We start from the raw sequence: 23585 nt of genomic DNA, 5'->3' as shown, positions 1-23585 counted from the left end.
AAATATTATTCGAACCAATGAGCATATATATATGTGTCCATTTATAAAGACTACAGGGCATTTTGCGCAGACAGTACAATAGCATTTATTATTGAACAAAGCAAGATTTTGATAATCAGCCTGGTGCCATGTTCCCATGTTAGTTGACTATGACTACTGTATATTTAAGATGTCATTTTCTTAACGATCAGCACGATGTACAATGGAAAGTTGTATTTGGTTCTCAATGGCTGTTAAAGCCAAGCGACAAGCACAAGATAGACCGAGATAAATTGTGGCGTTTGGGAAAAATTGTGCCTTGAACATTCGTAGCCGTTTGCACGCGCTGACATTGTAAAAAATATTCAATGATGAAGTACGAGAAAAATATTACGAGGTCAAGGATCACGCACTGCTTTTGCATCGTTTTGCATCCATTTATACAGCAATTTGCAAGTAGAGGACTTCGGCAATAATGTTGCACTGAAAACTACCCAAAAGCATGTCATTCTTCAGCTGCAATTTCGAAGGTGGTAAAATACCTGATTTTCTGTCATGGAAAATTGGCGAAAAGCCAGATGGGGTGAAAGTCCAAACTGGAAGGTAATGTACCGGTAATACGGCAATTGATTTATCGCTGTTCAGATTTTCAAGTTCTGGCATAACACAGTAACAGAAGATAGTTACAGTGTTACCGGTATGTAGCTGTATACCAGCTTGTGCTTTTACTGTATTATGCTCGGTTCTTTATTTAAAACGTGAAGGTATTTGATTCGTCAGCCCGTGCAGTCGTATTGCCCAATTGTACCTAACATCTAAATAACAATGCTCCACACCCTATATCTTTTTGCTTTTTTACCTGTGTATCTATAGCCTAGCCCAGGGCTACTCAACTGGCGGTCCGAATCCGGACCTTTCGACCGTTTAATTTGGACCGCATCTGCTTATTTATTTTGGCAGCATTAGCATGTTCAATAGTTTTAGATTATTTTGACACAATTTAAATACACAGCTATACAGTTTGTCGTACTGCTGTACTGGTACCGATGTGCGACATTTGTGTCTACCGATGTGCGACATTTGTGTCTATATTTGCAAGCCATTCATTGCTCTTGTATTTAATTTAATATTGCATTTGAGGTTTCGTTTAATTATTGAAATAAATTTTCTGAAATGTCCGAACCCCCAGTAACATTGAAGTTTTCCAAACGGACCTTTGGTGAAAATAGTTGAGTAGCCCTGGCCTAGTCTATAAAACCATTATTTTTCACTTTTTAGGCGCAGCGGTGTGGCTCAACGGGCTAAGCGTTAGGAATATGCTCGCCACCGCACCTCTAATTACTCTGCGTGGGTTCGCAGGTTCGAATCTCATGCAGGGATGGTTATGTGCGAGAGGATTGCTGGACTCTTCGCCGTCGTTGGGTGGTTCACCTAACCGCTGGTCGGTTACGGCTTCCTCCACCACCAAGTCCATGCTTCCGAAAACAAACAATATAACTAATCCCATACCCGGCATGAAATGGTAACCGGACGAGAGGCCGTGGTTCGCCATATATGGATAAGCCGTCTTATTGTCTTTCCTCTCCCCCGGGATAAATATATAAATCCTATCCTTTCCATGCATCTGAATCGAACACCTGGCTAACTAATCTCATACCCATGAACTGGTACGGTACCGGTAACTGGACAAGAGGGTATTGTTCGCGATATGATCACGCGGTATCATCTGCGTTTCTTTCCCCGGAATAAATATGTGAATCATTTTGAAAATGACAATTTATCATACTGTCATAGGCAGATAAAGTGTCATAGCTCTGTGACTCATTCCTAATATATCAATCAATCAATTAATTTGACAAAATATGATTAGTTTGATGAGAAAATCTCTTTTAGTCAACAAGCAAACATGGCCCACCCTTAATGCAGCATTCAAACCCTAAAATAATGTTTACAACATTCTTACATTACTGAAAGAGCATACCACCACAAATACAAATACATTTTCCCACATGAAATCAGACGTTTCTATTACATTTTGATTAATTTTGTTGGTTGTGGGAGTAAGCTCTATCCCCCAAAAGAATTCTTAATTTTGCCCCATCAAAATCTAATACAAGATTTAATAAAACAAAAGGGCAAATTTGCATGTTAATATTCAAACGTTGGCAATGGACATGCTGTCTAGAAATTTAATGTGGATTAATCCTATCAACAATGGTCTCTTTTATATTTGTATATACCCATGAAGGTGGGGGCCATATTATTGACCTATTTATGTACATCATATATTCAAATAGATTATTTTTTTAGTCTACAGATTGAACCAAACTATAAAACAGACTTTTGGAGAAACACCTATTATGAACCTTTACTGCAAGCATACAATGGTCATGTTCTTGGTCTGGAAATGTCTGAACAAAACTTTGTTGCAGAAACCAGATTTGCCTTTAATGCCTCGGTAAAGACCTGAGTAGTTTAATTTCACATTTTTATCCAGAGAAAAAAAAGCAAACTGAATTTTTAGATGTAAAGATTAGTGAATTTTTGCAAAACAAATCCCTGTAGTTTATTTGTAGACATAATTACATTGAAAACCTGGTATTTATTGAATTTTTCCGGTTTAAATATTATAATAGCTTCGCGTATCATATTTGAAGTCAACATCATTAACAAAGCTGATACATGGATTATCAGTAAGATAGTTGAGCTTCTTTAGTTCCTTCCTAAACTTGCTAAACTTAAATGCCTCTGTAAAATTGTTAAGAAATATTGTTAATTAGCTATCTATTAGGACATGGCCGTGTCATTATTGATGTCTATTAATAAAATACCGTTGTTGTATTGTATCTTTGTCTGGTGCATTCTTCAACGGTTCTACTTGTATAATTTTGTAATTTCATATATATTGTCAAATTATAATGTAGCATTCCTAAACTACTATAGTCTTGTACATGTATAATGCGGGCTGCAGTTCGGACCACCCTGATCTATATTTATTATGCAGATGCTGATGTATTTTGAAGGAAATAAACACACATGCATTGTTACTAACTCTAATCTCTGTATGCGAACAGTGGGGGTACTGTTATTAACATTCATCTTCGTTCCTATTTCTGATTTAGATCAAATTTGACCACGCTGGTATTTTTATTGGAGTGGATCACACCACATGGTTGAAAGCTGGTGTTGAACTTGTGGACGGCAAGACATGGCAAAGTGTGGTTGTAACAAGAAATGATTACTCTGATTGGTCAAAAGCAAGGTTACCATGGCCCGATAATACTGATATCTGCCTTAAAGTATATAGGTAGGTAATTTTGGCGATAAATATACTTGTGGCAATATCTATAAAAACTGTATTTTTGTATTTCACCCTTAGACACCATGCTTAAGTTTTGATATATGTTCCTGTTTATTGCTTTCTATAGTTAATCATGTTAGTTTGCTTTGCCTTATGATCCAAATTTTCTAGGCAGGGATGCAGCTATGTTATTGAAGTAAGTGACAATGATGGAAAGAGTTATGATTTTGTTCGGATTGCCCATATGCCTACCACAGGTGAGCATCTGGCTAGATAACGTGTAGAAATCGACATAATTCATGATTTATCAAAGACTCAAGTTATTTAATTTAAATTACCCATACTCGGCTGACCCATGACTTATATAAAATTTTTCAGCATGTACTCTCATCAAACTTTGATGTGCTTACTGTTCTGACTACTGACGTGTAATTGATTTATTTAAAGCTTTAATTGAGTCTATTCTCTATGAGACGCTCTGAACATAGCCTTGTACACGCACTAGCAATTTATGATGAAGAAGCGGATATATTTTTGAAAAAATCAGAGTCTGTCTGCTTCTGTATTGTGCTACCCAACTTATTACACCCTAGGAAAGTGGTCGCCATGAAATTTGAACTCGAGAATGAGATGTTGTCATCGATATGTTCAACAGTTTACCCAACTATGCCATCGCACCCCCGTGAAACTGATTGCATGCCCCACAAAACTAGGTAGTTTGATTTCACATAGTGGTTTGCTGTAAACTGGGTCAAATCTATAGTGAAATCCCAGTAGAGCACTCCCTCATATTTTCTCTATTGGAACATGCTTATGTTACCAGGAATCTAGGACAATAAAATGCCATATCTATTCTGTGTATTTTATTTACTTTCCTTTTTTAGGTCCAGTTACAGCTGGAATAATGTGTTGTCGACCATCATCAGTTGAAGGTGCAGGAGCTGGCATTGCACCCAAAGGAGTTTGTGTCGATTTTAAATACTTTAATATACTTGAAAACAAAGGTTACGATCATTCAGCTTAATGCAATATCTAAATGCATGTGAGAAATTGCTGAAATATGTTAATACTACAATGTATTTCTAACATTGATTCTTTTATTGTCTACATATCCTGGGTAACTTGTATTGGAAATGATCTGAGAACACTCGTGGATATGGTAATTAATATGTAATTTTTGTTTTTGCGATTTATTTTTCTCATAGGGTGCAAAGCAGTTTTTAAATTTGCTGCACGAAAGTCATATTCAATTCAGCTAAATTATGAAGATTCTCGGTGGCAATTATGTACTCCTAAAACTTACAGTCTTATTTTTCAATCTACGGAATACCCACTATGAAGCGTCCGACTGCCGTCTGGGTCGGACCTGTTTTTCGCTGCTCGACCTGTATAGTGTGCCGTGCATTGTAGAAATTTTAGTTTAAAGATCTTCAGCCCAAATAAATGGATTGAAACTGGTAAATTGATGATGTCTCATGCATTCTATGATACCTGGATACAAAAATTGGTGCTGAAAGAAATATTTGGTGATAAAGTGCTAATTTTTTGGTAAAGACTGGAGGTTAACGGAACACAAGTTTGCTTCTGGGATTACAAAGGTGACGGTGTAGGATTATCAACTCCTTGCTTGTCGAATTTTTGTGGCGATCTTCACCATCATGGGCATTGTATTAGATGTTCCTGGGGACAGATATAACAGAATCGGAATACTTCATAATCACATGTGTACTAATTTTCTCCACAATGACTTTGATAACAGACTAAATGAGCATTTGAACGATCTGATATAACCATACCAATTGATAATGTTTTTTCATATTCATTTCATGGCGTATTATTGTTTTTGTTTTGTGTGTTTACTGTTTTTAAGAACATTGGCTTCATTAATTCCATGAGACTACATATTTACGAGTGATTAGTCAGTTAGTGTATTCATGATAATTGTTTTCATAATTGCCTGAGCGTAGAATTTACCAGCATTGTTTTGATTTGTTTGTATGTAAATTGATTCACTGTATCACATTTTCACCAATGCCAAATCAATCAAGTTTTCATGGTTTTTTGACACTTCTCGCCACCTTATCACATTGCACCTACACACGTTGTGTCTTTGTATCAGATCGAATTAGTCCTTATTGGCTTGAGTATTTTAAAAGTATACAACAGCCCGAAAGATTATTACATTCGCGTATTTTTGTGTGTGTTTAGTTTTGGCCCAAGCCTTGTTCAACAAGATTTGTGTTTTTTGTTGTGAATGCGTGTTGGTGAGCGGGAACATGATACTCATCATGTTTCGAACTTTTTTAAAAATTTTGCTCGCTATTCAAAAATCTCCATTTTTAATTTTTTTGTATTATCATATTGTGGAGTTTTTTAATTAACTATCTATCTATCATTTAGTAATTCCTTTATTATTAATTTTCACCAAAGGTGCTGATCAATATATTTTTACTAAACACTATCTGTTTATTTGTTAACCAGTGGGTTGGGGAAGGATTTATGTGAACAGTCAGGGTGGGATTCATCTCTGGATAAAACAAAGTTCAATTTCAAACTTCTCCGGTGTAAATTTGGAACCCCTTCGATTCCGTAAATACCATGACGTCCAGCACCAATGGCTGTTTTGTAACGGATGTGTGTGGTTATCGCGATGATTGCTCTGAAATATCTTTGGTTTCTAGGCAAAGGTTTTTTCTGATATTCGAGGCAATTTATTATAATTTTAATTTAATCAAATACGATGTGATTAGAATGGGAAAGGAGAGTAATAAAGACGATCTTTATCATGTGGCTACCTGCTGTCAAAGGTCAATCCTCCCAAAAACAGTTGTATAAAGCTAATAGTTATTTGAGTCCATTCATCTGAAATAATAACTGGGTAAAAATGTGAACTAATTCCTTGTCCCCGGGATGAATATAAATCATATCCTCATAGGCCAACGATATAATTTCATCTTGTCCTAGTGTCACTGCGGCGGAGGATCGGTCCGATTTGTTTTCTTTATTTTTTAGACGCCATCTGAATCTTGTTGAATGTAAAATAATAGAATTGTTAATAGAATAATATTTTTTTGTGTCTCAAGTCACTTACAATTACGGTACATATATTTATATATATTCCAAGTATTTTGGATTCGATTCTGATATCATCAGGTATATATTCAAAAATGCCTGATATCGTATTTATATTTTTTGGGAATTACATATTCAGGTAGCTTGACTGAATGGGATTGGTATAGTATTAACCAGTGTTTTTTGCAACTATAAAAGGTAAATAGGTAGTTTCGAGTAGGATAATTGATTTGGTAGGAGTGCATTCCATGTTTTGTCTGACTCAGAGACAACTCGTACGCGTGGTAGTATTACTTTGCCTTATATCATACCAGTGATTCAATTTTTGATGTTGAAAAATACAACTCAATTTACTTCCTTGATCGATATTTACAGTTTTATGCTTGATCATATCTTTGGTTTATAAAAACAAAAATCGAATCACAAGGAAACAATTCGCCCGATCTTTTCTTTTTATATTATAATGATATTTGATTCAGTTGCTTGATGTACTAAAATATATTACGACATGCTTACAGTGTTCTAACAATGACGCTAAAATGAAGGCAGAAACACCAATCATAATTTCTTAATATTTTAATTTTGTGACGTAGTCTGAAACAAAAATCATTGTTTTTTCATGTACGTTGGAATTAAGCAATATTATCCTGTGTGGGAGATTTACGTCATCAGCTAACAGGCTATAAATTTGTCTATAAAGCATGCTCCTGGTCAGTTTTTGTTTTAATTTTGTGTGAATTATTTCCTGTTGAAGACGTTAGGTTTATGATATAGCTCACACCGGGACTTTCTGTGCTAAAAACGTTTAGCCATGCGCTATCTACTACTGATAGCTGCGTTGCCTTGCATCTTGCACCAGTCTGTGGATGCCATAGGTAAAACTAGTAGAAAACTAAAATATATATATTAGTGTAATTGGCCAAACTATAGTTTTTTGTAGCTACATTCATACACCAATGTTTTATGCAGTCCAGATCGTGCGCTTGAAATCTTGGTAACGTTATCATATTTCTGTTTTGAACGTCCAGTAGCTTTTTATTATATTTCTTGTAGCAGATTACTATTATAGATTTCAATTGTTTTATAGGATAGAATTTACATAGTTATCCCGGGGGAGAGGAATGTCGTTAGGATTTGTTAGTCAGTTATTTGTTTGAGATGAATGAACTTGGTAGCGGTAACAGGAACCACCCTTCCGCGACAAAGAGTCTAGCAATCCTCTCGCACTTAATTATCCCCACGGGATTGGAACATGCGAACCCACACAGGGTAATAAGGGGTGTGGGACGAGCGCATTCTTAACGCCCAGTACGATCCGCCACAACGCCGAGCCAAACACAAAACAAGATTTCGAGTATTTTTGGAATAGAACTTCTAGGCGCAGTTTAATAAATTAGAAGTACGTGTTGTAGAAAATAAAATCAATTATTTTAAACTTTTTAGTGTACGTGTCCACATGCACGGAATGCCACGCAAACGCAAAATGTCAAGATTCGAGAAGTACAGACCCGAAGCCCAAATATTGTCAATGCAATTCTGGATACATTGGAAATGGAACGTTTTGTGAAGGTAAAGAATATATCGAAGATAGAATATAATAGATTACTAATAAATTAAAATCGTTGATTAGTTGAACTATTAGCTGAACCGTCTTTTATCCGCGAATGTTCCTTGTTTCGTCAAAATAAAAATGATAATTAGGGTCAAATTGTTTGTAATAAACTAGTTTTGATTGTATTCTTCCAAGCGATGACTTGTGACAATGCAAATCCATGTCATAAAAACGCAATCTGTACCACCATTGCTCCAACCAATATGAAGTGCACATGTAAATCTGGATATAACGGAGACGGATATCATTGTATAGGTGAAAGACTTTTTTCTCGGTTTATCACAAGTACTTTGGTTGGAAAAGAATTTTTGACGTTGTCAATAATTCTTAATCCGGTTTTCTTGCTTATTTGCTTGATATTGTTTACTCATCAGTTATATCATATCCAATAACCGTAAATCTAATATGCCAACGAAAATAATACATACATACCGCCTTGAAATACAGCGCGAGCTAAACTTATTAGGTTTCAAATTTCAAATTTAATTTTCTTGTTTTGATAAATTTTATTTGGTAGAGAAGCAAATACCCAAATTAGGACAAGAAAGCAATGCTCAAATATATAAACAGGAAGGTCCAATAACTGACCCATCGTGGTGTATAGACACTAATACACTACTTTGAACTGTCTTCAGTAGCCTATGTGACTTATACTGCAATGTGGCTGAGCACAGAAAACGAGGAATAAAAGAAATAGCATTTTGAAGACTACTACGCCACTTTTTAAATACTTTAAATTTGAAATAGATTGCTCCATTTGTTACATATATAAAAGCGTATTTTCCCCGCATCAAACGAGACTAACAACAACGACGATTTAGAAAACTGATCCATATTACGACTTCGTGTACAGAAATGTCTCATTATGAATTTCAACATCAGAAAATACTGCTGATACTTTCCCCAACAACTAACGATCTGCTTTGCATACAGATGTCAATGAATGTGCTTCACCATCTACGTACCAGTGTCACCAAAATGCGACATGCTCCAATACTGAAGGCTCATATATGTGTGTTTGCAACACAATGTTTTTGGGAAACGGCACTTATTGTGAAGGTACTGCTCAAAATGTCTTTATATTTTATTTTCATCAAATGAGTATGTTGTTTCCATTTGTTAGAAGAGATATTACAAATAGCACCATTGAACTTGTACCCGATTCCATTATCTGTTCTGTCTCCTGCAAATTTTGTTAAAGTCAGGTTCAGTTGTCTAACCTGAAAAAATCAATTCATATTTTCAATTTGAAAAGATGAATTTTAATTAAATAGATCAATCAATTTGTTCTCTTCTAATTTGATCAACTTAACAGTTAGGTCACGGTAGTTTTGAAGTCTAAAAACTCCTTTTATTTTTATTGTAGGAAACCACCATTCCCACGACTTTGGTACTTTATTTTAGTATTTGTTGATGGTGAATTATGTCAACTATTAAATAGATTTGAGTTCTCATTCGTGCTTTCCTTTGCAATGTCTTGCTCGATGGAAGTAACGCATACAAAACAAAATCACCTCGCCTACGTTATTACTGTACTAATTTAATGTTTACGCGACACAGGTCGTTTCTCCCACTCATATTTTTGATGAATTGTTATCATAGTCAACCTAATTATTAAATTATTGTTGCCAAGCCAAGTAAAACAGGCTTATATGGCACAGAATATACATTAAATGGAGCAATTGAACACGTCCATCACGCATAGTAGTTCTAAAATGTCCTATCGGGTGGGCTAGATTTGATCATCGTATGGACTGGCTCAGAAGGCTCTATATCGATACTGAAAACTTGTTGATATCGGACATGTTCCATCTAATGCATTCTTTATTTTAGCGCTGCTTGAGTATGAAAAAGGATGTGTTGTTTTCAACATACATAATAATTATTTAATCATTCCAATCTTTTCAGCCAAAACGTGTGAAAATTCAAAACCGTGCGGTCCAAACTCTGTTTGCTCTTTACAAAATGGATCTTTTCATTGTAGCTGTACATCTGGATATACAGGAGGACTTGCTTGTACTGGTAATTAGACTTTTCGAAAATAATATTTCAGTAGCAGTATCAAGCACTCCTACGTTAGACTTTTTTATGAGTTTTATTGGAATTTTTCCCGTTCGATCGATCGTCGATGGACAATTGTTGTATAAATCAGAAAAAATAAAAGAAAATCAGAGAAAATGAACGAACTTGTTCATTTTGGAAGCCGTAAAATTATAGTATAATATTCAGCATTTTTATTATTGTTAATGTAAATTAATATCCGATGTTTTGTATGTAATAAAACACAGGATGTAAAATCATTTCCTTTTGTTTATTACGCCGTTGATATTTAAACCGAAAACGGTCATGAAAACGATATTTTTTTATTGTCAAATCGGTACTATACTCTGCCGTACGCTAAACTTTGCTATTCGTCAAAACGCATTCTATTTACCAGATGTGGATGAATGCGCCTTGAACTTGGATAACTGTCACGAAAACGCAACTTGCTCTAATACACAAGGATTCCATTCATGTATATGCAACTCAATGTACTTAGGAAATGGGACATATTGCGAGGGTAAGATGTACATTTATTTGCATTTTATACCGATATAGATTTAGCGATGACTCAACGCCTAGTCATTACCGGACAACATTATTCGGTAATTATAAACGTAGGTTACTTTTATGTAGTGTTTTATAATGTAGATGTACACATACAATACTCCTTGAAAGCAATTTGTTGTAAAAGTTTTAGAACAAAATTTTCTGGACAATTTTTGCACTTTTTGGTTGCGATGACAGAATGCAGTTGTCGGGAATCATAGGTAAAACGGACGATGCGTTCATTGCGATGCGTAGACAGCAATCAAGTCCGTATATTACCCCATATTCATCCTCCGATTACCTCTATTGAGAAAATTCATACATATTAAAGCCCAAGCATACTTTATATTTTACTTTACTACATTATCCAAATCTAATCTTCATATGTTTTATATGCGTCGTGTTTTTTCAGCAAAGACATGTGAAAACTCCAAACCATGTGGACCAAATTCCATTTGCTCCATCATTAACGGTTCATTCCATTGCGCGTGCAAAGCTGGTTTTACAGGAGGGTTAGCGTGTGCAGGTAAAGAATAAAGTCAATATAAAACTACGTAAACTAACTAAAAACTATAGTGACGATAATATCTCAGTTTGAAAATTAGGCATATAGGTCGAGTTTCAAGAAGAGTGGTTTTATCTGTATAAATTTTTTTTTTATGTATTCTCTCATGAAATAAATAACACTTCATTTTAGATGTGGACGAATGTAGTGATGCTTCCTCGAACAACTGTCATCAGAAAGGCTTGTGCACAAACACAGAAGGATCATATACATGCTCATGTAAACCTGGCTATCAAGGAAACGGAACTCTTTGTGAAGGTTGGCTTGCATTTTGTAGCTAATTTTTTTACTTAGGCAACGTAGAATGAAATATGAGTAATTGAATTTTATCTGTGAACATCTTAGCCATAACAAAAACGTACATGCTGCACTTCGCGCAAGACATTTTGGGTCTAGTGTAATTTAGTACCACAAGTACTTCTAGAGGGCGTAGCATACCTATTTTTATGCATCTGTTATTCCTAACCCTTACCTGACTATGCCACCTAAAAATGACGTCCCTACCACGTCACAATTACGCCATTGAGCTTACCAAAGTATAGCTTCGATCGCCCGAAATAGCATCTGCACCGACGATAACGAACTCACTGGCGCCAGCGATCTCTTTCATATCGGGATCGTAGCGACGAGAATAATAGCTTGCTCCAGCTCGGATAATCGTTTTGGACGACCATCCGTATAATTTGGAGGGCCTTACACGTCACATTGATGTCGTAGTGATTTTTGGATGCCGTAGTCAGGAGTTAGGGATGACATAGTATGTAAAAATTGTTGAGCCATGGCAAGTGGAAGTACATGTGGTACTAAACTACACCAGACGCGGCATTTCTTCCGGAAAGTTTTTCCGATATTGTAACTACGCTAACGTTATTTTACGATGTACTCGATTTAACCAAATTATTGACAAATCGAACGACTGATATTTTATTGCAGATATTAACGAGTGTACCACTAATGTTCACAACTGTCATGCCAATGCTACTTGCGTTAATTCAGAAGGCTCGTACTCGTGTATATGTAACTCGATGTATCTAGGAAATGGAACTTTTTGTAAAGGTAAGCTGAAGATTGTCTCCAAATTTATTTTTTGTCATCACTGGAGAGTCTTCGTCGTGACACATTTATTTTCCCCCAAAGCAACCTTTGAACCCGAAGAAACCTTAAGACACCAATGAAAAAGTTTAACTCTTTAAGTCCAGTCTTTTTACAAATGTGAATTGCATAACTTTATATATATGTTATAAGCTAACTTGCTTGGGTATTATTGGATGTTCGGTAAAAATACCTTTTGTTGAGATGACAAAACTAGAACCACGGACTGGCGATAGAAAAATTGTTGTCAAGCCAACGAAACATCCTTAGTTGAAACCACCATTAAATTATATATATATATATGATTCTATGGTATACAGCGCTATCAATTGAGTATACTATTCTATGCAATGTGATTTCAATGTCAGAGTTATAAGTTTTGTAAAAATATTTTCTCTATATATATGCACAATTTAACACTAAAAAGTACACAATTCGTTTCTTTAGAAAAAACGTGTGAAAACTCCAAGCCGTGTGGAACGAATTCCGATTGCTCCATTATTAAGGAATCTTTTCACTGCGCTTGCCAAGCTGGTTTTACAGGAGGGTTAGCCTGTACAGGTAAAGAGTGAACTATTATAACAATCAAAGTCTCCATAATCGTAACAATCCGGACGATGCTTTGTTTCGATCTGTTCATATTAAAATTTGAAACTACCAAAATGAAAAATCGAAGCCAACATATTATTAACGAAACGATTGCTTCTATCTCATCTTCTTGATACTGGAAAACACTGAAAAATATTTACATTGAAGCTTCTGTATTTATATCTTTATTCAGATGTTGACGAGTGTACTACCAATACTCACACGTGTCATGCTAATGCTACGTGCACAAATACAGTGGGATCGTACTCATGCACATGTAATTCGATGTATTTTGGTAACGGAACTCATTGCGAAGGTAAGCTAAAAATAATGATAAACCAGATTAAAGATAGAGTCACATTATTACATCTTTTGGATTTTGAAGCACATATAATTGGAAAAAAATTCTTAAAATTTAAATTGGACATCATCACAATAATATCGAAGATTAAAACAAGAGAGCGATGCTACCAGTACCCGCATTGTCGCTGATCACGTGATGCGCTATTATGTGTTTATGGAATCGCCACGTGGTGGCAAATTTTGATGACGTCATAGCACACACAAAAAACGAATTCCATACAGATCACCGGAATATTTGAAATAAATAATAGTAATAGCTTTCTAGCAAAAAATTTAATCCTCACGGACTGAAAATTTCAAAGCAATTGGTCCAATATTCAAAGAGAAAAGCGATTTTTTTCGTGACAAAGAACAACAACAACATAATAACGAAACGGTCCATATGTCCACTCCGTGTCCAATAATTAGAACCAACTATGTGATATGTTTAAGATAGCCAGCTTGTCCAGTTTTATTGGACCATTCTCGGAAATAGTAGTTGGCTATCTGAACAATGCAATTTTCAAATAACTTCCCTTGTCGCTTTCAAAGAAGATGATTGCCATGGATAACTGATATAGTAATAACGATATAGTAATTGATATGTGCCTTGTTTTTATGCTTGAATACTATTATTACAATAATCTATTCCAAAAACGTGCACAAGACTATTCCGTAATCATTTGTATTTGTTCAGTAAAATATTCTAATTATTTATCAATCTGTCTATGAAATGTACTACAGAAAAAACATGCGAAAATTCAAAACCATGTGGTCCAAATTCTGAATGTTCTATAAAAGATGAAAGTTTTCACTGCTCGTGCAAAGATGGATTTACAGGAGGACTTGCTTGTACAGGTAAACTAAAATATATACATGAAACTCGTAGCACCTTTTCTAGTTTGGTTTCTAAAATTAACAAAATCTGCAATTGTAACATGTAGAAGCTAACTTCGACTTCGGACAATTAGTAATTTGTAAAGCTGGGATATAGTATTCATTACGATAATCCGTCGAAGCTAGCTCGTAAACTTTCATGAAAAATGAATCTTTTTGACCTGAACTTCTATAAAAAACGCTCATAATGATAACAAAAATTCAACCGGGCCTTTTCGTGCTCATTACGAAATTTACATGTAAAATTTTTAAACCATTATTGTAGTCCTCAAAAAAGCTGGGATTGACACCTGGCGTCAAAATTCACGCTGGATTAAAAAAACTTAATGTTATTATGCATCTACAGATGTAAACTTACGTAGATGGGACAGAGTCGCTAGATTAAAATAACTCACTAAGAAAGTTAGGTAACAAGTTTAACTAATCTCACAAAGACATTCTCATAGAATTCAGTTCCTAAGCCTAACTAAAATCACTGAGACCACACAACCACAACCGCATACAGGTCTAATCACTGACTGTTTGTTACAGATATAAACGAATGTACCTCTGATGTTCACAACTGCCATGCCAATGCTACTTGCGTTAATTCGGAAGGCTCGTACTCATGCAAATGTAACTCGATGTATCTAGGAAACGGAATTTTTTGTGAAGGTGAGCTAAAGAGACTTTTAAGATCATTATCATTTACAGAAACAGGCATGATTTTCTGAGCACTCATATTCTACACTTTTACTCGTGCCCACATTTTACAATAAATTTGTTTTATTTCTCGTAAATACACAATTAAAACATTGCACAAATGTTTTTATTGCTCTAGTGAAAGTGTGTTAAGTATGTAATAGTCCCAACTTATGTATTCATTATTGTATCAAAACCTAAAACGATGATTATTCAAAAAAATCAATTGACCAAAATTCTAACCTGTAAACAGATAGGAATAATATGTGCGAGGAAATTGTCTATACTCTATTACACGTTAATTTAATTTTTTTAAATTTTTTCTACTGCATGTCTCTAACAGTCAAAACGTGTGAAAATTCGAACCCGTGTGGTGCAAACTCGGACTGTTCTGTGAAAGACGGAACTTTTCATTGCAGCTGCAAACCTGGATTCTCTGGAAATCTTGCTTGTATAGGTGAGTTAAAGCGAGACAAATATTTAGAACAGGGTGGTCCAAACCCAGGCCCGCGGGCCACATGTGGCCCGCAGCGTCATTATCTGTGGCCCGCGTCGTCTTTGCTGAAGGGTAATCGAAAAATCGCATTTGGTGTTGTTTCGTCATATAAATAACAGAAAATTTTTTCGACATCTTGTTACGTCACTAATGTCACTGAATTGACTGGTGTCACGGCTAGCTGAAGCAACTAGCGAAGTTGAATTGAGTCGGCTTGGGTAGTCCAAATTGTTCACTAGCTTTCTATCTAATTGGTTGGGAATATATTCCAACAGTTATAATAACTGAATATTAATGTTATGGCCTAAGAATATAATTCGTTTCGGTGATGTTTTTGCAACCAGCCCAAACAGTATTACAAAATATGCTTCTAATATTTCAGAAAAATTAGTAATTACTCTCCTGTACCTTACATTTGGTAAAATATGATAATCAATCATTCAGCAGTTATGACAAATATAATCTAAAACGACATTTTGTTATCATGTGAGCAATGAGCATTTCCAAATTTTGAGGGATTTTGCTTTGAGAACCCCATCGATGGTCGAGAGCACTTACATTTGCGGGAGCACTTTTTCCGTTATGAAGAGTTTGAAATCTTACATTAAATGTAGATATAGCTAAACTTTTGCATGTTTCAGTGATTTTTCTGGCGTATTTTGTTTGATTTAGCCTGATAAATGAAAAACAATGATCAATTGTATGCACAATAAAAGTGTTTGTTGTTCACATATTTCTGACGCTTTTGTGGCCCGCGAACAATGCAAAAAATAATTTTGCGGTCCGCAATAGCGACAACCTTGTACCACCCTGATTTATAATATTGAATCCATTATTTTGCCGTTCAGATATGAGTCTACATAGTTTTATGTCATTTGTTGGCACAATTGCCTAGTATTTGAAGTTTGGCATGAAAGGTTAAATATCTTATATTATAATAACATGTCCACCACCTCACTTGAGGTTTGATCAATTTTACAGGCAATATCAGGCCGAAACAATTCTGGTCTAAAAATAGTAAGTTCTCGATATCAGTGGAAACCTGTATTGGGTCATGCTTGGAGTGAAGTCTGAAGCGTTCTATTGAATATATATATATATATATATATATATATATATATATATATATATATATATATATATATATATATATATTATATCAATGTATTTACGTCGGATGCTTTATTTTATTTTCGACGAAATATTTCAGGATTTTGTGAAACTACTTCATTGACTGTTGATGGCGAAGATTACATTTTCAATGGAAGTTCGTTCGGAAATATTGTATTTTCAAATGAAAAATGTTCCTCAGGTAAATAAACAGGAACTAACAAACTTGTTCCATTGTTATTGAGTTATTGTTTTACACTAAAGGGCAACAATTTTCCTACATTTATCACATCCTACAGATCCCAGAATGTGTCAAGATTAAACGTATAAAGTCGATCATTTTTAGCATATTTCGTGTTTGAAATTCAGCTGAGAGTTGTGCCTTATTTCTGAGTTGTTTCGAAAGAACTATATGATAAGTTTATGTTTTCACATTTCGCATATTTAACAAGATAAGAGAGATTGTTGTGTCATTGGTATTACCAGTTGCATATTTCACACTGTGTTTTTGTGTGGAAAAGGTAAATTTTGAAAATTGATTGATCAAATTACGTAAATTCGTATCTTAAACGTCCATGTTTTCACACAGGACGAGCAAAAGCATCGATTACATGTAGCAAAGAGAACGAAAAATTTAGCTTCAATGAAACCTCTTTCCACCTGGTACCTTGCAATGAAACCTTGTCTTCTGTTGCAGCGCAGGTTCGTATTTTGCTTTAAGAAAATTACTATTGCAACTGAACAAAATTAGTAATTGTTAGACTACCATGACTTTAACATATGATGTGATCGCATATCTAATAAAATAATAAAAAAGACATGCTGGAGGTTATGGACACGAATCCTTTATGACTAATATGGCAACCGCAATGCCAGCAAAATTTTAGTCAAACGTTGAATGAACTGTAACGAATGTCATATGAAGGCTTGTTATTGAATTGAGTAAAAGCAGCAACCTTTAAAGATAAGTATAGGACCCCGTAGAGAAAAATATAAAATAAATGGTAAAATTGGTAATTAAAAAAAAAAGACTTTTTTCGTCTTTTAAGTACTGAAAATCGTATTATCAATTTTTTGCAAAAAAGGCCTTCATTTTGGTTTTAAGGTGAATTGGGAAACAGCAGAAGCAAGAGTTCTTGAAGAAGGCGTTTCTAAACTAAATGTGTTGGTTTCATCTGGTGAAAGTCTTGCAGCAGAAGATCGTACAGCATTTATAAAGATCATTAACATATCCTCTTCATCTCTTGCCAACAAAACAGATGTGGTAAATTGACAACTTTTGAAAAGTATAGAAATTTGTGTTTTCTAGTATAATTTAAGTTGTAGTCTGTCAGCAATTGGCAACAATTTAAGTCCAGAAGAAAAACGGCCAATCCAGTGCAGTTTTTTTTTTTTTAAATCAGTCGTTTTTCCCACTCCTCGAAATTGCTGAAAAATAACGTTGTTCTGATGTGTAAATAGTAGAACCATTGAATTATTTTTAATGTTGTTCGCGTATCTACTACTAATATAACACAATACTTAAAATCAAATTGTTAGTACATTAGAAAACAAGAGAGCAATGCTCAAATATATGGACACGTAGACCAGAGCGAAGCAGTACTTTAATGTTACCGATACCCTCAAAAAACTTCCAAGTTTCCAGTAGCAAGGATTTTCAGAATCAATCGTCACGCTTGGCGGAACCGCTTGAAATAAGTGCTAAAACAGTGTTCCCATGCGTAAAAATTGATACAATGAAATTTTGAATGAAATAACAGTTCTCATAGGATTTATAGGAAATTTAAAAATAAATAAAAGTTTTAGCCCTCTGGAAAAAAATTCCATCTTTAACCACTGAAAATTTCAAAGCAATTGGTCCAGTAATCAAAGAAAAAAGCGACTTTAATAACTATGTTAAAGAACAAGAACAATAACAAAATACCAAAACGATCGTTATGTCCACTAATGTGTCCACGAATAATTAAATTACACTCATACGTACTTGTTGAAAGAGTCGCTGATGAAGGCTCTTTTTTGCTATCATTGCAAATAAATTGCGCTATGTCCGTGAGGGCCATGTATTTTGTAACCAATCTTGACAGTTCTGCATTGTAGCTTCCACCGAGAAAGGTTGGTACCCCGAGTGCGTGAAAAAATCTTAATCTAGTGAAACGACGTAAAATCTGTTTTGAGAACAAAGATAGAAAAGTTCGACAAATAATGTCTAAGGCGATATCTGTATAATAAATGCTTCACTGGAAAAAATTTCTCGACCTAAACCTAAAGTTGAACAATCTTATGGTATATTAATACTAAACAAATGAATTGATTATGCTCAATCTATACAGGTGACGGTTCAAACGCTCAGAGAAATTGTAGTCGCAGCCAACTCGATTGCTGAATCCTTCAAAGTGGCCCAAGAACAAGCAGCTCCGAAAACAAAAATAAACCAAACTTTAGTTCAAGAAGCACAAGTTATGACTGAGGCTTTGCACGTCTTTGCTGCAAAGGTTTCTTTGTCCAATAGCTCGGTGGTTGTTGAAACAACGAATATCCGGGCTGAGGTAAGTCTGCCAAATTGTTTTCAAATTAATTCTTATTTAAAAAGTAAAACTCATCTAATAGATTGTAAGCTTGGTATTAAATAACTAGGAATACGCTTTTTATTTTAATAAAATAAGATTTTTAAATTTCTTCCGAGAAGAAGAAAGCCGATAAGAAGACTAAATCATAAGGAAAACCACGGCCCCGCCTACGGTTACCAGTCCATGGCAATATACCTAATCGATAGAAAAAAATTATTTTATATATAGAAAAATATTTTATTTCCAAGGTAACGACCAATCTTCCAGCTGATAAACTGGAATATCACTATTCGTCAGAACATGTCAAACTATCTGTTCCAAAGGAAGCAATAGATCAGGCTAAATCTCAAACTTCTAAAGACAGGCTTGTTGTATTGGAATATACAGGAAACACTTTGTTTCAAACCTCAGAGAAAATCGATCGGGTGATTAATATTGAAAAGAAATGTTTTTAATAACTTCAGCCTATACAAGTTTCATATTTTTCGAATCGATTTTTCATAAAAAAAATTTTTTTTTGGGTAGCAAGATTCTTCATCTAAAACTGAGACCTTGTTGTTTTATTTCGTGTTTTACAGGTTATCACTGTCGAACTCGGTGTGAATGTCAAAGTGAAAGATCTCAAAACACCTCTAAAATTTTCTTCTACGAAAACGAATTCAGAAGTAGGAACGACGATTCCAATTCCGGGAAAAACTCAGGTAAGTTGGCAAAATAATCGTGAAATTATTCAATATTTGAATGTAATTACAATGTCTTATATGAACACCGTGTTTACTAAAATGGTCGGTGGCCAAGGCAAGGATACAAAATGGTGCTTTCCATAGTAGTGAATATAATTCTAAATCACCAATAATCTATAAAAGTCGATATTAAAGACGGCTCCCACATTGGCTATTTCGCTAAAATTATCGTAAAATTTAGACATTTAACCCTCCTCATTTATTTTAGTCGCTGAAATCGTATCCGAAATGTACCTTCTACGTTCCGAAAAATCTTACGTTTTCCACAAAAGGATGTTGCTTAGTAGGAAACTTGACTCATCCAACATGTCGATGTGATCACATGACTAGTTTTGCCATATTAATGGTAAGTCTTATTGCAAAGATAAAAAATAACACAAAGTAGAAAAAAGATATAAAAATGTGATAATTTTTTTAATTTTCTTACAATTTTTATTCAGGAACACGAAGTCGTTGACGATGATATTGTATTATCTGTCGTAACCACAACGGGATGCGTTATATCCGTTATTGGATTAATTATTACGGTTGGGTTGAATTTGACAGACAAGTGAGTTTTCAGTTTTAAAAACAATAGAAAGAATCAGATTAGATTAGTTGTTTCTCCGAAAGATCTAACAGTCAGAAAGATAGAGTAACGTACCAATGTATGTATATATTAACAAGGAGTTATCGGCCAGTTTGTAAAAAAAACATTTACTCGGCGGAATACATAACTGAAATTAAAAGAAAAAACAACGACAAAACTCACAGCAAAATTCAGGTTAAATATTGGTCTTGAACTCAGGGAGGACACGACAAATTTAGTCAAAAACAATACAATGGAATTACAATGGAAATATTTATTTTCAACTTTTGACTTTCTAAATTTGAATTCCAAAGCAATGAGACAAGACGTAGTTGTTGAGGTTGGCATTTTTGTCTTAGTAACAACATGAATACCAACAACAATTTGTCGAAACGATCCATAGGTATAGTTTCTAACCAAAACAAACAGTTTATCGCAAACGAGTATTTATTTACTTGCACACTGGGAATAATTGCCTGAATATTTCAAAAATTGAAGCTACTATATCATATCAATCATAAAAAGTTAGGATTTTATTATTTTTATTTAGGAAAACCGGAGCGCGAACCAGTCGACAACGAACCATAATAGTATTCGTACATATTTGCATCACGTTATTGGCAGTCTATCTGGTATTTTTAGTCGGCGTACCGAGAACAGAAAATCGTGATGCCTGTACTGCAGTATCTGCTTTGTTGCATTATCTACTACTTACAACCTGGTGTTGGACAACAGTGTATAGCTACGTCATGTATAGATCATTGGCAGTTGTGAGTGTAAAATCATAGTTATATTTACAAGTGATGTGCACCATTAAGCTCAAATACCGAAATAAATTGCTCATTATGACGAATATAATTTTAATAAAGATATATGATACGCTTGTCAACTTAAATTAAAACAAAATATTAAAAAAAATCATTCTACAACTAGGGAAAATCTGAATGAAATAGTGTTGCTGTCAGAGTAACTCCGTGTATGTGTATTTTGTTTTTCCTATTTATATGAAAGGCCATACAAAAGTCTAAGAATTCAGGAAATCAATATATAGAACAAATATGTATCTAAATTAATATTTGTGAAATTGTTACATAAAAAGATATACATAATGAAATATTTTACGTTTTAGGTGTCTACGGAATTCGATCGAAATTTTTTGAAAAAATCATCAGTGTTTGCATATGGTTTACCTCTTGTTGCTGTGATAGTAACCTTGTTCTCAAATCTTACAACGAAACAGACTGAACCGACTGGAAGCAATTACTGTGACGGAGAAGGTAGTTAAAATGGTTGTTTGTTTCCATTTTGACGATTCCGCAATAAAATGTTAGTGAAAATTAAATATGCAACATTAATGTTTTTTGTTGATTTAGGCCCGCAGCGACAAGATCAAGGCATTGGGCAAAATCTCGCATCTTATAGGTCTAAAAATATGTGTTGGATAACCGGAAATTCTCTTAAATTTGGATTCCTGGTTCCAGCTGGCATCTTGTTGTTAATGAACTACATTTTCTTTACTTTCGTCATTTATTCCCTCGCTACTCGACGTCAAAGGGTAAGAAATTACCGTTTTAAATTTTTAAACACAAAATGTACATGTAGATCGTTTTGCAACATTGTTGTTATTGCCGGTTGCGCCACGCCATCTTTTTGACAAACGCGGTGCCCAGATAAGGCATTAACGGTACCGATGTAAAAGGCAGCAGCGACGAGACTTGATTTGCGAACGATCTGATAACAGATTTTTGAGCAGGCCATACAAGCTATTTTAGTTATTCATTGTTCATATGTGTCCGAGTATTTGCTCTTTGCTTTTGTGTTATATGATTTACGAATGATAAGAACTTTTATATTTATAAGATGAGAGCCCATACCAATCGTCGTAGTAATGCTCGTGAGATGACTGCTGCCGCTTCTATGGCTACTACCCTCGGATTAACATGGATATTTGGATATCTTATGTTGGCCAGTACTGATGAAATATATCGAGCTGTGCTGGCGTGGCTTTTCACTATCACAAATGTGATGCAGGTACAGTTTGTGTTTTGGCGAGCAGTAATTCAATACTGTCTATATAATAATCTGTCATAGAAATATATATCACTGTAATCCTTAAATTCTGTGATTGGACAGAACGGAGAAACATAGGTTTAAATCAAACAATTTTGTTTAACTTTGAGATTAAAGTAATTTCTTTCTGTTTCGTCAAACAGGGATTCATTCTTTTCATATTCACAATGATTCGAAGAGCTGAATTACGTGAGAAAATTTACGAGTCATTGAAATCACATTTTACCCCACTTTCATTCGACATGACCAGCAAGATGAAAGTGAGAGATACTTTATATTATTACTGTTTCTACTTCTTTCGTTTTACTCGCATTTATTCCTTTGTCTCGTTCTCTTATTCTTTTTTCTCTTTTTTTCGCTATTTTACACTACTTTCAGCTTTCTCTATTTTTCATATGCTCGGTAACTTTTCATTTATCATAATATTATACTCTTTTACTTCAGGTAATTAAACAAGGCAAAAAGTATGTCGTAAATAGCAGTAGCAATTCGAATGATGAGACTCCGAGCACCACCGAAAGCACTGCTAATATTTACAAATGGAGCAAAAACAGTGTGGCCACTCAGGAGACTTGTGTGATTGAAGAAAATAATGAGTCTACACTCGATAAAAGAGAGTCTGTAGTGGAGAGTAAACTTGAGCAATAAACTATGATCACAAACTATTTAGGTTCTGTTTTAACCAATGGCTTTAAGTTTAGTTTATTGTGGTATACATTTAATTTACTTTATTGTATTGTAATTGCAGTAGACAAAGACAAATCGCGTGTAGAATTTGAAAATGTTCCCTTTGTATAGAATTATTATATTATCATTATTTTATTGATGTATCCCTATTCATCGTATAAGCTATTTTTTCCAGTGCATTAATGTTTTCATTTTCTTTATTGCACTGCACATGTTTTTTAAATGCTTGTTCAAATTATAATATTTCTTTTCCTATAACCTTCTCATATTTGATACAATATGTATCTTGGCGTTACCTTGAAATTCCTACTTATTTAACTATTATTTATGGACCCCCACAAATTTAACAAACATATTATTAAAGTAGTGACAAAATGTGGCAACAAGGAGGTAGTTAAAATATGGCATTATCTATTACAACTTATGGATAATGTCATATTTAAATGAACGCTACTGTTGTCGAATTTTATGAATGCCGTTATTGCTTCTTTGGATATCAGTTATAAAATCAGTATTTTAATAAGTAAACGATTATCTCGAAGAGCCTTGGGGTGCTGTGTAGAGCACTTTAAGAACCTCTAGTGTACTTAGGGCACTCCCACTGTAGGAAGTTATATTATATGTGT

The 23585-nt window shown here is 34.5% G+C and overlaps 2 protein-coding genes across 3 annotated transcripts; both read left to right on the top strand.

Moving 5' to 3' along the window:
• Nucleotides 1-214: 214 nt before the first annotated feature.
• On the top strand, nt 215-5741 carry LOC120329558 (uncharacterized). Its single transcript, XM_039396210.2, has 5 exons — nt 215-582; nt 2290-2437; nt 3102-3286; nt 3452-3537; nt 4165-5741. Exons 1-5 carry the CDS (start codon nt 482-484, stop codon nt 4302-4304), a joined length of 660 nt encoding a protein of 219 aa, XP_039252144.2. The 5' UTR covers nt 215-481; the 3' UTR covers nt 4305-5741.
• Nucleotides 5742-7065: 1324 nt separating this feature from the next.
• LOC120330377 (uncharacterized) lies at nt 7066-23568 on the top strand. Of its 2 annotated transcripts, XM_039397341.2 has the most exons (28): nt 7066-7227; nt 7796-7921; nt 8100-8219; nt 8898-9023; nt 9873-9986; nt 10402-10524; nt 10966-11079; nt 11251-11376; nt 12052-12174; nt 12658-12771; nt 12992-13114; nt 13885-13998; nt 14569-14691; nt 15062-15175; nt 16425-16526; nt 16914-17026; nt 17430-17588; nt 18655-18870; nt 19140-19316; nt 19470-19592; nt 19843-19980; nt 20075-20184; nt 20753-20972; nt 21332-21479; nt 21576-21757; nt 22063-22233; nt 22416-22532; nt 22717-23568. In XM_039397341.2, the coding sequence occupies exons 1-28, from the start codon at nt 7164-7166 to the stop codon at nt 22918-22920; spliced, it is 3804 nt and encodes a 1267-aa protein (XP_039253275.2). In that variant the 5' UTR covers nt 7066-7163; the 3' UTR covers nt 22921-23568. The 2 variants fall into 2 exon arrangements, with proteins under 2 accessions (XP_039253275.2, XP_077974969.1); XM_078118843.1 differs by lacking the exon at nt 8100-8219.
• The last annotated feature ends 17 nt before the right edge of the window (nt 23569-23585 follow it).

Source organism: Styela clava, chromosome 12, assembly GCF_964204865.1.
Source record: "Styela clava chromosome 12, kaStyClav1.hap1.2, whole genome shotgun sequence".
NCBI lineage: Eukaryota > Metazoa > Chordata > Ascidiacea > Stolidobranchia > Styelidae > Styela > Styela clava.
This window is presented reverse-complemented; position numbering and strand designations above follow the sequence as displayed.